Source organism: Mollisia scopiformis (assembly GCF_001500285.1).
Source record: "Mollisia scopiformis unplaced genomic scaffold LY89scaffold_24, whole genome shotgun sequence".
NCBI lineage: Eukaryota > Fungi > Ascomycota > Leotiomycetes > Helotiales > Mollisiaceae > Mollisia > Mollisia scopiformis.
The window spans coordinates 583584-594736 of NW_017263604.1; the positions used below are offsets into that span (position 1 = coordinate 583584).

The 11153-nt window shown below is 51.2% G+C and overlaps 5 protein-coding genes across 5 annotated transcripts; 2 read left to right on the plus strand and 3 right to left on the minus strand.

Annotated features, from left to right (window-relative positions):
- Nucleotides 1–251: 251 nt before the first annotated feature.
- Nucleotides 252–1503, plus strand: LY89DRAFT_689119 (uncharacterized protein). Its single transcript, XM_018215846.1, has 2 exons — nt 252–767; nt 857–1503. The coding sequence occupies exons 1-2, from the start codon at nt 565–567 to the stop codon at nt 1380–1382; spliced, it is 729 nt and encodes a 242-aa protein (XP_018065577.1). The 5' UTR covers nt 252–564; the 3' UTR covers nt 1383–1503.
- Nucleotides 1504–2608: 1105 nt separating this feature from the next.
- LY89DRAFT_654979 (TPR-like protein) lies at nt 2609–4789 on the minus strand (the record flags this gene model as incomplete). The annotated part of the gene is made up of 2 exons (XM_018212324.1): nt 4408–4789; nt 2609–4348 (listed from the first exon to the last, which is right to left on the minus strand). Exons 1-2 carry the CDS (start codon nt 4585–4587, stop codon nt 2609–2611), a joined length of 1920 nt encoding a protein of 639 aa, XP_018065578.1. The 5' UTR covers nt 4588–4789.
- Nucleotides 4790–5218: 429 nt separating this feature from the next.
- Nucleotides 5219–6660, minus strand: LY89DRAFT_239842 (RNA-binding domain-containing protein). The gene is made up of 3 exons (XM_018206104.1): nt 6533–6660; nt 5958–6470; nt 5219–5894 (listed from the first exon to the last, which is right to left on the minus strand). Coding segments are annotated over exons 1-3 (1086 nt in total). The 5' UTR covers nt 6535–6660; the 3' UTR covers nt 5219–5323.
- A 723-nt stretch (nt 6661–7383) lies between these two features.
- Nucleotides 7384–9213, minus strand: LY89DRAFT_239848 (uncharacterized protein). The gene is made up of 2 exons (XM_018206105.1): nt 8169–9213; nt 7384–8116 (listed from the first exon to the last, which is right to left on the minus strand). Exons 1-2 carry the CDS (start codon nt 9088–9090, stop codon nt 7755–7757), a joined length of 1284 nt encoding a protein of 427 aa, XP_018065580.1. The 5' UTR covers nt 9091–9213; the 3' UTR covers nt 7384–7754.
- A 644-nt stretch (nt 9214–9857) lies between these two features.
- Nucleotides 9858–11153, plus strand: LY89DRAFT_723063 (uncharacterized protein; the record flags this gene model as incomplete). The annotated part of the gene is made up of 5 exons (XM_018218784.1): nt 9858–9913; nt 9987–10147; nt 10313–10503; nt 10537–10645; nt 10703–11153. 5 exons carry the CDS (start codon nt 9858–9860, stop codon nt 11020–11022), a joined length of 837 nt encoding a protein of 278 aa, XP_018065581.1. The 3' UTR covers nt 11023–11153.

Genomic DNA, 11153 nt, shown 5'->3' on the forward strand with positions numbered 1-11153 from the left:
TCCAAGAGTCTCAAAGCTTGGTCCTATTTCTGTGTCAGCAAATGGCAAAAAGTGATGGAAATATCATAGAAACAACATATTTTTACGATACTTTAGAGAAGTACGAACAATAACCTTTGACTATCATCCCAATATTGTGCCACAATTCAATTTAATTATCAAACTTATGTTCTGCTCATCACGTAAACATCACTATTTCACTTTTCAACCCCATCAACTCCATCGGATAAAACCATCCCTTTTCCGCATCATCCAAACATCCAACACAAATGACGACCAAACATGCCACTCTCATTCGCCACCTCGCATGGCTCGTGTTCACTTAAACATCTAAGCTTAAACGAGCCAAGGGGTCCACTTCAATCTAAAAATTCGATCCCAACTGAGCCTCAACGCGCCACAAAATCCGCCCAGACAGACCACCGTTTACGAACGGCACAGCACCTTCCTTCCTCCTAATTTCCACCTCCTCATAAGAAAGCGCCATTTCCCTCTCCAAAAACACCATTTCTATCCTATCCAAACATACACTTTCGTTTCTGACAATCGTTTAACAAACCAAAAATGTACACCACCTCAACCCTCTCCTCCCTAGCCCTGCTCGCCAGCGCCGCAACCGCGACCTGGACGTATGGCGGGTGCATGAACCTCGCGCACTTCGAGGAGAACATCTCGCCGCGCTACGTCGACACGCTCGATTCGCCGTTTATGTCCAGCGGTCTCTGTCTCGAGACGTGCACTACGCCTTATGCCGGGATTGACAACACGTTCGTTTACCCACCCTACCCTTGCCCAATTTTTTCTTTCTTTCTTTCTTTTCTTTCTGGGGATGATGCTGATGGATTGATTGATATAGAACCTGTTACTGCGGCACCGCTCCCTTCCCGACGCTAGATCGAAGCCTGGATTCCATGTGCGACACCCCCTGTCCCGGGTACGCGATGGATACCTGTGGCGGCGCCAGCGAGTTCGGGTGGGTTAGTATGTATACGCAGAGTGCGAACTCTTCGTCTTCATCCTCGTCTTCTGCGTCCTCAATTGCTTCCTCATCAAGCACGACGGCGACGCTGCCGTACACGACATCCATCATCTACACCACGGAACTAGAAACCATCACCTCCTGCGCCGCGACCGTGACCAACTGCCCTGCGCGGACCAGCACGACGGTGTATTCGGTTGGAACGACCGTCATTCCGTGCTCGACCAGTGCAGCTACTATCGTGAGCTCGGTGCCGACTTCGACGGGGAGCAATAGTACGGTGAAAGCTACGTTGTCGCCGACTGCGACGCCGAGTGTGGTTACGACCAGTTCGGCGAGTGTGGTGGGGAGCTGGGGAAGTGTGGTGTTGTTTGTTGTTGCTGGGGTGGTTGCGCTGCTGTAGATAGGAGAGACGAGGAAAGGGGGTTTGTATGTATATTGCATGTGAATGTGTATATGATAGATGAGAACACTGTATGGGGAGAAGGATATAATAATTAATTAAGTGAGATGAGAACTTAGCGACTTGATTTTATGATTTGACTTTGTGACTTGAGAATATTGTGAATGCTCATCGTTCAGTATCTCGTCTGACAGAGTGCGCAACCACACTCAAGATCCTGATACCGTGCTAAGTGTTTAGAAGCTCGATGTGAGGGTACGTTATAAGGAAATACTCTTGTTACATAACCAGATCAAATTCGAAAAAGAATTAAGCAAAAAAAGGCCAGTACCCAGTACCTATAAAAGACTTCTCTCAAAAAACTTCCCCTTCCTCGCAACCTGATTACCAAAATACAAAGACCCCCCAACCTCGTCAAAAGTCCCCTCCCAACACAACACTTCACGCGCTTGTAATCAGTTGAGCAAGGTAAGCATACCCATTCTCTGCAACCACACACAGTCCGTTGATGCAATTGTGAAATTCCCAACCGTTTTTCCCAAAAAACACACTTTAGGAATTCCAGTTACCACATCAATTTCCTTCTTTCTCACCTTCCTATTTCCGCCGCCGACGAACCTTGTTTAGTATATATTTACTTTCGTGGGCTACTCAAGCCCCCCCCCCCCCCACAACTACTTACATACCCTGCTCGAAACTTCTCAGCTATTTTCAAGAAATCCATATCGTCTCAAAACTTCACATTCGACTCCAGCACAAGGGAAAAAAAACAATGAAACATATCTTTTGAACAGATGAAGTTTTTTTTTTTTGGGGGTTTAGAGCCTTACTCATTCATCATTTAGTCCTCACCTCCCGGGGGGGCACTTGCCTCAAAACCCCTGTATTTATTATCACCACTAAGTAACTTCTATCCCAAGTCCTTCCTGCACGTTGAGGACCCATATGAAATAGCAAAGAAAAATTCATGGAATAATTGAAGCTTAAAACATACTCGCAAACCCCAAAGAAGACAGCAATAAATATCTATACAGTGGTAGTGAAGGAGAAAGAAACGGCAACTTTGCCCACAGACACCACTAGGAAATCTGTCATCATGCCACACATCTCACCAAGAACCTAAAAGTCAGACAGACTGCTGTGGATCCAGATAGCCATACTTTTCTTGTTTTCTTCCCATTCCCTTTATCAGCCATCCCCTTCCCATCCCCTCCCTCCCCTCCCCCCTAAAACTCAAAATCCCCCCTAAACCCCTCAACATCCATCCCAACCACCACCCGCTCCGCCAAATCCCTCCGTCCCATCTGACTGAAAACCCTCCTCAACGTATCATACAAATTCGTACTCTGATTCTGACTAATCATCCTCTCGAGCTCCGCCTCCTCGACGCCGCTCCCGCCCAATATATCCCTCGCCTTCTCCCTGCCCTCCGTCTCCACCACTTTATGCATCGCCAACGCGCCAAGAAGATGAGAAGCCGCTTCCTCGTAGCAACCTATATTGATGCACGATACCCCTAGATTATAGCGGGCACGAACGAAATTAGGGCGTGTCGTAAGCGCCTTCTCGTACGCCGCGATGGCTTCCTCGCTTCGGCCGCTGTTGGCGAGCGTGGCGCCGAGACGATTCCAAAGGAGGTGCAACTGATCGCTCCGATTGACGATCCCGTGCTCCGTGCTCGCGAGCGCGGCGGAGAAACAGTCAACGGCTTTATCGTACTCCTCCGCGCCGTAGAACAGCACGCCCAGCCCGACCTGAACGTCAGGATCCATGTGTTCGCCGTCGGGGGACAGTTGCGCCGCGCGGATGAACAGGTCTGTGACTTTTTCGTGCAGGATGTGGCGGTCTGTGAAGCCGACTTCGTCTTCGGAGGAGAGGTCGCTGGGGGAGACGATGTTGGGGTATTTGATTGAGAGCCAGCGCTCCAGTGTTCGGTAGGCGGTGCTGTCGTAGCCTTCGTTTGTGTAGCTGACTGCTAGACCCATGAGGGCGGAGAGGTTGTTTGGGTCGATTTTCAGGGCTTGTGCCATGGCTCTTATTGCTGGGGTTTCCTTTTCGTTTTGGGCTTGCGCTGAGCCAAGTCGAACCCAAGCTTCCAGATGTTGAGGCTCTTTCTGTACCGCAGCTTCAAACGCTAAAGCTGCTAGTGAGAGATTTCCTCCCTCGTCCATGATCCTTACTCCCTCCTCGAACGGATTATTGACATCCTTAAACAAGTTATCAGACTCAAACATATAATCACCTAACTGCGGATCCCTAAACTGAGCACTATGGGTCCCCAACCCATCGAACCCATCCCACTCACCAAAGTCGTCACCGAGGTGATTCCCGATATTGTCATCGGCGACCATCTCCCTAGCAGCCGCAGTCTCAGCTTGTATGCCTCTCCAAATAGACTCGAAATCACCAAACTCATTGGTTTCGGATTCAAGGACTGACCTGTCCATTTGATCGAGCTCTGCTTCCGCAGCGAGACTCTCATCCACCTCCTGCCCCTGCATATCGATCTGCTTGAACTGCTCCTCCCAATGCTCATCATCCAACTCGATCATCTTCCCCTTCCCTTTATCTTCCTGCTGCTGCGGCGGCGGCGTCTGGAAACTCGAATACGGTCTATTCATCATCCCCATATTCATCCCCATGCCGCCCATCCCCATCATGCCCATGCCCATCTGCGGCTGGTAGATCCCATTATTAATCGGCCGATTCATAGGACTCGCCGTCCGCGCAGCAGAAGACTGATTCATCTGTTGAAACTTGGCGAAATCCGCCGGACTGAACGCCGCCCCCTTCGGCGCCCCAAACGCAGCTTCCATCCTGGCCTGCGTCTCCCCACCCGGATTGAACTCCTGTGCCCAGCCATTCAGGCCCGGGGACGCGGATCCAGAGCGCATCTGGTGTAAATCGTGCTGCACGGCGAACGCTTCGGGCATCTGGCCATTATGCTGCATAAACTCATTCATCATCTACCAGCATTCCCGTTAGCAATTTCTTTCCGTCCAGGTTGCCCTAAACTCAGACTCACATTATCTTGACTCCCACTAAATCCCATCCCCCCATTACTCCTCAAGCCCTGCAAACTCGGCCCAGGACCCCGTCCCACCAGCCGATCCCGCTGCAGACTCTTGTCATCCTGGACGTGTTTCGAGAACTGGCTGAGCGGATTGCCGGCCGTGGAGCACTCTGCTCCTCCTAGGAATGACATCGTTGTTGTATTAGAAATCAATCGCGAGACGTAAATGCAGAGGAACTTTTTGTTTCTATGTGCAAGTGATCGCTGGGCGGGAATGAAATGGGTAGGCAGGTAATGTACAAGAAAAAGGAGGACGTCGTGTCGTGTGAGGTGGCGGATGTGTTGTTGTTGTTGTTGTCGAGAACGAAAGAAAGGAAGAAGATGGGGTTGAAGTTGTGGGGTTGATTTCTCGGAAGAAAGCTGTCTGGCAATGCTGAGCCGAGGCGCTGATGTATGGGGGCGTGGGTGCCGACGGCCGGGATTCGGCAGCCTTGCGCTAGCACATGCTGCAAACTTTTCAAGGTTACCTTCTTACTTTAAGCTTCCTATCACATATCAAGTCAAGAGGAAAGAGTGAAATGGCAGAGAACACAAATATTATTCTATCACTACCAAAAAGAATATCTACCAGAATACGCAAGGGAAAAAAAGATTCGTCAACAGAGAGGAGTTTCTACAAGCAGGATTTCATCTCTCTTCTCTTATACGCCTTGTCCTAAAAGTGTAATAAACCCTTATTTTATAGTAGGTAGAGAGAAAACCAGGTTTGTATGGCTTTAAGACAAGGTATAGAAAAAAAGACGGCCGCCGTGATGTGATGTGATGCCCTCCTTCCCTCCACTTTTAGTACAGCCCGTTCTATCGCACACCTCTTGCATGATGTACACATTTCCTCAATCCGTCAGTTGCAGAGTTCGTTGGTGGTCGTTTAGAAGCGGTCTCCTCCGCGGTCTCCTCCTCGGTTGCCTCCATATCCGCCACGATCGCCCCCTCGTCGGTCTCCTCCATAGCCTCCACCTCCTCGTCGATCACCGCCTCCATATCCCCCGCGGCCACCGCCCCGACCTCCATCCCGATCACCTCTGGGGGCCCCATCACCTCCCGAAGTTCTGCTGCCCGCACTATAATCGATCCTCAACTTGCGGCCATAAACCTCCTTATCCATCAACGCCTCCTTGCCCTTAATCGCACTCTCGACATCCACGAAATCTGCATGCGCGAATCCTCTCGGCTGGCCCGTACGACGGTCAATAGCAACGCGGACATCAAACACGTTTCGAATATCGCGGAACAACTTATTCAGATCCGCGTCCGACATTTCGAAGGCCAGGTTACCGATGAACAGCGTCTTCGTGGGCTCCAGTTCCGGTCTACCTTCGCCGCGGGTGTTCTTCTTCATGTAATTGACGACCAGACGACGACCTTCGAGGAGGGCTTGGTGCTTTCCTTCAATAGCAGCAGCGGCCGATTCTTGGGTTTCGAATTCGACGTATCCAAATCTATATCCCCAAAATTAGTCCCCGTCTCTCCTTACAGAAGAAGAAAAGAAAAATAGTTCATACCCCTTACTCAGTCCTCTCGCATCCGAAGCAACAGTGGCATTAGTAATGGTACCAAACGACGCAAACTCCCTCTCCAGATCCGCAGCCGTGACATCAAACAGCAAGTTGCCCACATAAATCCCATTCGTCGGCGGCGGCGACGGTCGATCAGCATCAAACCGCCCACCACCTCTACGATCCTCGAAGCCACTTCTCTCCTCTCTACGCTCTCTAGGAGCAAAGCCCGCCGCTTCTGCGACATTCTGCGCTGACTCTGTGACCGATTCGGCAACCTCGCTGGCGTACGTTGATGCAGATTCAATAGCAGACTTCACGGATCCCGACTCGCCGTCCGCAGACTCGACTTGGGATTTCTGCTGCTCATCGCTCTTGAAACGACGGAAGACTGAGGAGGCAATTGGAGATTGGGTCTTGGATCGCAGCAGGAAGGGGGAAGCGGTGTTGATCGTTCTCGATGATGAGATGCTGGATCTTGAAGCCGCAGCTCGAACGGCGGCACGACGGATGAGATGCCTTGATTCAATCCCAATCAGCTTACGAACAATGGATTGAAGAGAAGAAGAAGGAATACTTACATGATTGGAGAAAGGAGTGAATGGATTGATTCGGAGATTGTATGGAAAGGTACAAAGAGTGATGATGATGTCTACCAAAAATTATTTTTCGAAAGTTTTCGCGACGAGGTCGACTAGCGTGGAAGCTTCGACGCTAGTGCCCATTTGGGCGATTTCTCAGGCGACGGAACTCCTTTTACTGTTCTTTTTCATAGAAAGTACAAGGATGGTAAGGAAAGAAAAGACAGTCGTCGTGTTCTTCATGATTGAGATTTCATGAAGTCCCGAATCGACTTTCTCTCCTCCACAGCCTATACCTGTAAGGTTGAAACTGTATTATCCTTGAAATTCAGGGGTAGTGTCCACCTCACAACCTCAAAGTCTCTCTGTACTCGACCGCAGCCTTCTCTTCAGAAATTCACCAGAAATACCATTCGAATCGTAGAAGCAGAATTTGCAATAAGAATACTCAATCATCTCTCATTCATTCCTCAATCCTAGTCTATGATATATTTCCCTAGGTAGCTCTTGACACCCATAACTTTCCTACTAAGCATATTTCATCATCCATCCAGCTCAGCACCATTATGATCCCATCCATCTCCAAAACGATAGCTACTCGCACGTGCTATCTGTCAGAGACCTATCGGGTATTGTAACAACGCCTGCCTATCAGCCAGGTATCTCCGCCACCTTTTTTTGTTGTTGGTTTGAACACCCCAATCGAGTTTCCCCATCCAGCCATCCATCCAGCCATCCATCCCTGCTCAAACAAAACACACAACGCCGTTCCCATGCTTAAACCCGTAACGCCGCACTTTTATAACACAATTCATCCATATGGGAAAGGGTGGAAAAAAGGACCAGGCTCCATGTGAGGCAGACCGAGTCACCTCCGTGGGGTATTGAGCGAAGTAAAAAGGTGTTCCCAACCAGGACTAATGTACTCCAAACACAAGAAAGGGAATATAAATGGTAATAATAGTAATAACACAAACGATTCAGGAAGATGTGAGATCGTCAGTCAGCTCGAGACGTTGCATCATGCAATGATTGCTGACAGCCGTTGAGGGAAGATAGCTGCGCCTTGTATCGTCGTTCCAATGCATGTCATGGTCGCGATATTCGAGCGTTACGTGCATTGTAAGCACAGCTGAAATTTGGATATATAGGAGAAATAGGTTGGCCATTGGCCATGATATATAAAAGGATCGATCATCATGACGAGGCGTGAAGGCGTGGATCAGAATCTGTCCCCAGGACGATATCCGTTGGATCGTTGCTCGTGTTGGTACTGTACCCCATTCATAACCTCGGGACCTGGGATATTTCGAAGCGGTGGTAACTGTTGTTGGGGTTCAGAAGGTTGCATTGCATACCCGTGGCTGTGCTGCACGGGTGGTGCGGGACCATGGTATCCGGGAGCACCGCCTTGGAGTCCAGAAACATCCGACCGAAGTTGAGCGTTTTCCAGTCGGGCGGAATTGGCTTCGCGTCGAGCGATGTCGAGATCATGCTCGACTCGTCCAAGGTGAGCTTCCAGGCGCTGGATCTGCTTCTTTTGATCGTCGATGATCTTCGTTTGACGTTCGTGTTCGGAGATAGCTACCAAATTAGCACATTCACTTATATCAATATCAATTGAGGATTTCCTTACCTTTAGAAAGAATTTCCCACTTCGAAGCTTTGGCACCTCGTTCAACACTTTGCAATGTTCTCAATGTGTCAAACAAATCTTTCATTTCCAGTCGACGCTTTCTCTCAGCAAGCTTGTGCGAGACTCGCAACTCAGGAGTTCGCGAATAAGGCTGGGAGTTGGTAGGCGAGCCATCATCGTTCTGAAGTTCAGAGATCTGTCGATGTTGAAGACTGTGATGATGTGTGCTCACTTGGTATTCCGACGAGGCTCTGTGATAGTCAGAAGGCACGCCGTCTTCCAAACGTCGTTGTCCAGGAGGCAATCGAGATTCGGTTGTATACTGGCTGCTTGCGATGGAGTCCGCGTAAGAGTTGCGCCTCGAGTCATCATAGAATGATGTCCCATGACGATTCGTATCATCGCTCGGTCTCGCAGCCGACGGAAGTCTTTGCACTTCCTCTTCAGGGAAAGCCCAAGCTTGACCTTTGGTAGGCTCAGGTGCACGAGCAATGGCACCAAGAGCGGGTCCAGTGATCAAAGGTGCCGTACGGGAAGTCATGCTGGGACCGTCTGGAACACGCTGATAGTTTGGTTGATAACCGCTTGAGAGGCGAAAGGGCCCCGAGTTACGATCTGGATGTGCAGATCCTGGATTGCGTTGTTGGGCCAGAGTACTCTGCAACGACGTCGTTGAAGGATTGGCACTGGCGTAAGGAGAGTTCGCAAGTCTCATGTCGCCGAAGTTGGCACCCAATCTGCTATCCACCGACTCCCGTCTCGAGTCTCCATTCGTTCCATTGAGGCTATTGTTCCCCTCGTAGAAGGGATGAGCAAAGCCGTATGAAGTGGGTGACACAATCGAGGCAACACTCATGGCTCCAGACGCAGGCGAGTTGAGCGGCTGTGTGCTGGGTCCGGTCGAGATAGGTGAAGGAGTCATGTCTGCCACTGAAGAAGAGTCGGTACGAGAGAGACAAGAATCAATTCCAGCAGTGCCATTGCTTGACTGCGTCGAGTTGTCTGCAGAGTTGTCAGCGTTGTTCAAGTGACGGGATGGGTCGAGCCTCACGCTTGCTCGCAGTATCTTTGGCGGAATAGTATGCAGAATCGCGATGGTCCTCGGGCTTGTTCAACACTCCAGCCAAGCCGGCAGGGAGCTTCTGTGATACCTGTGACGCAGCCATTGTGATTTACTTTTCCCAATTGAGACAGCAGGAGTGCAGCGGAAGGAGTGAGGCCTGCAGAGGCCGAGGCCAGGACAGAGAATGGACGGAACCAAAGCGACGATAACGACGGGATTGCAATTGACGACGAATGACGCGAGCAGACGCAGCCACGGCCAGCGACGGATATCACTGATCGAGATGCGGAAGATCGTCCTCTCTGGATGTGCGGTTCAGGGTGAGGTTCAAGTTCAGGCGGTGGTGGAGGAGGGAAGGGACCTGCGATTTTATCTAGTGCGATTGGGGATGGTCGTGGTCGAGTTGGGTGGAGCACTAAAAAGGCGACCAGGGCGAGGGAAAGATTTGTGATTGGCGGATCTGGCACGCCCCCCGATTGACAAGATCCGTCCGTCGTTCTGTACTGTAGGTAAGAATCGCGATGGGCCCGTCTGGTTGCTGGGGATGATGATGGGATGGTCTGTGGAAGTGGAAAGGATAGATATAAATATAAATAAAATATGTCCGAGGTGGAGGCGACAGACAGATGGAGAGTCGAGTTGAGTGTGGGGATGATGAAAGAGGGCCCGGCACCGTGGCGATGTACGTTGAAGTCAGACTCAGCAACAGGATGATGATGATCAAAGCAGGCAGGTCGAAGACGACGAACGTTCAGACGTCGATGGCACAGCGAGCGAGCGACTGGACTCGGCGAGTACCAGGCGCGGAAGAGACAACGAAGAAGTTTAAGTAGAACGGAACGTGGTTGCGGTGCGATCCTGTCGCTGTCGCCCATCGAGGACATGGACGGGGATGATCTTTTGGGCGTAGCGGCCAGTGAGTGTGGGTTGTGTCTCTGCCAGGGGGGGGGGGGGGGGGGGGGGGGGGGGGGGGGGGGGGGGGTGCGAGGAGGAGGAGGAGGACGGATAGACAGCCCAGCCAGGCGAGAGGAGATCAAGCCCCCAATTCAGTTCGAGCAGGTAGGTAAGAAAGTGAGTGCAGTGCAGAGCAGAGCAGTGTGGTCAGTGCAGTCAATCCATCCGTCAAGAGGCAAGAATCAAGTTCAACGTCAGGGCCAGTACCAGTGGTGCAGTGCAGTGCAAGTGCAGTACAAGGCAGGTGGAAAGTCAGGTCTCGCACGCCCACGGTGCACGAGCAAGAAGGCCTGCCGCATGTGTGGAAAGAAAAAGTGGGTGAGCGACGCACGATGCTGCCAGGATGTGTAGGACAAGGATAGCGAGGGAGAGTGCAGTGCCTCGAGGAGAGAGAGAGAGAGAGCGCGCAGGTTGGTTGCGGGCGATGGCGATGGCGATGATGGGCAGGGTAAGGATTGCGGTGCGTGGGAACGGGAGAAGGCGAAAGGCTCCAACCAAGACTAATTACCTAGGCAAGGCAAGGCAAGGTCAAGGTTGGACCGGGATGAACGAACTGGTGGTTTGGGAGGAGAGGAGAGAGGAGCACAGAGATGGATGGAGATTCGGAGACAGAGAGAGAGAGAGAGCATGGATTACTCGTCGATGGATGGATGGATGGTTAGACGCACGCAACACGCAGAGCAGACGGAAAAGCAACAACGGGTGCTGGTGCAATACTCGCAGTCAAACCAGGTCCTTGTCCTCATCCTCGTCCTGGTCCTGGTCGTTGTCCTTCCTTGTCCTTGCCCTGTGGCCCCTCCCCTGTTCCATATCCTGGAGAGCATATCATATCCTTGACGGGCAGCGGCTGCAGCCCAGCATCATCCCAGCCTGTCTCGCACTGGCGACCACTCGAGCCATATGGCTTCAAACCCGGATGGGGGCGTCTTCTTGCCTCAAAGCCGCTTAGTACTCCTCAACATCATGAC

Excerpts from the sequence above, each read along its gene's own strand:
- LY89DRAFT_689119 (XM_018215846.1), top strand. The coding sequence starts at position 565 with ATGTACACCACCTCAACCCTCTCCTCCCTAGCCCTGCTCGCCAGCGCC. Across the intron at positions 768-856 it reads TATGCCGGGATTGACAACAC|AACCTGTTACTGCGGCACCG; the intron begins GTTCGTTTACCC and ends TGATTGATATAG.
- LY89DRAFT_239842 (XM_018206104.1), bottom strand. Across the intron at positions 5,895-5,957 it reads GCGAGAGGACTGAGTAAGGG|ATTTGGATACGTCGAATTCG; the intron begins GTATGAACTATT and ends TTGGGGATATAG.
- LY89DRAFT_239848 (XM_018206105.1), bottom strand. The coding sequence starts at position 9,090 with ATGACTCCTTCACCTATCTCGACCGGACCCAGCACACAGCCGCTCAAC. Across the intron at positions 8,117-8,168 it reads GTGGGAAATTCTTTCTAAAG|CTATCTCCGAACACGAACGT; the intron begins GTAAGGAAATCC and ends CTAATTTGGTAG.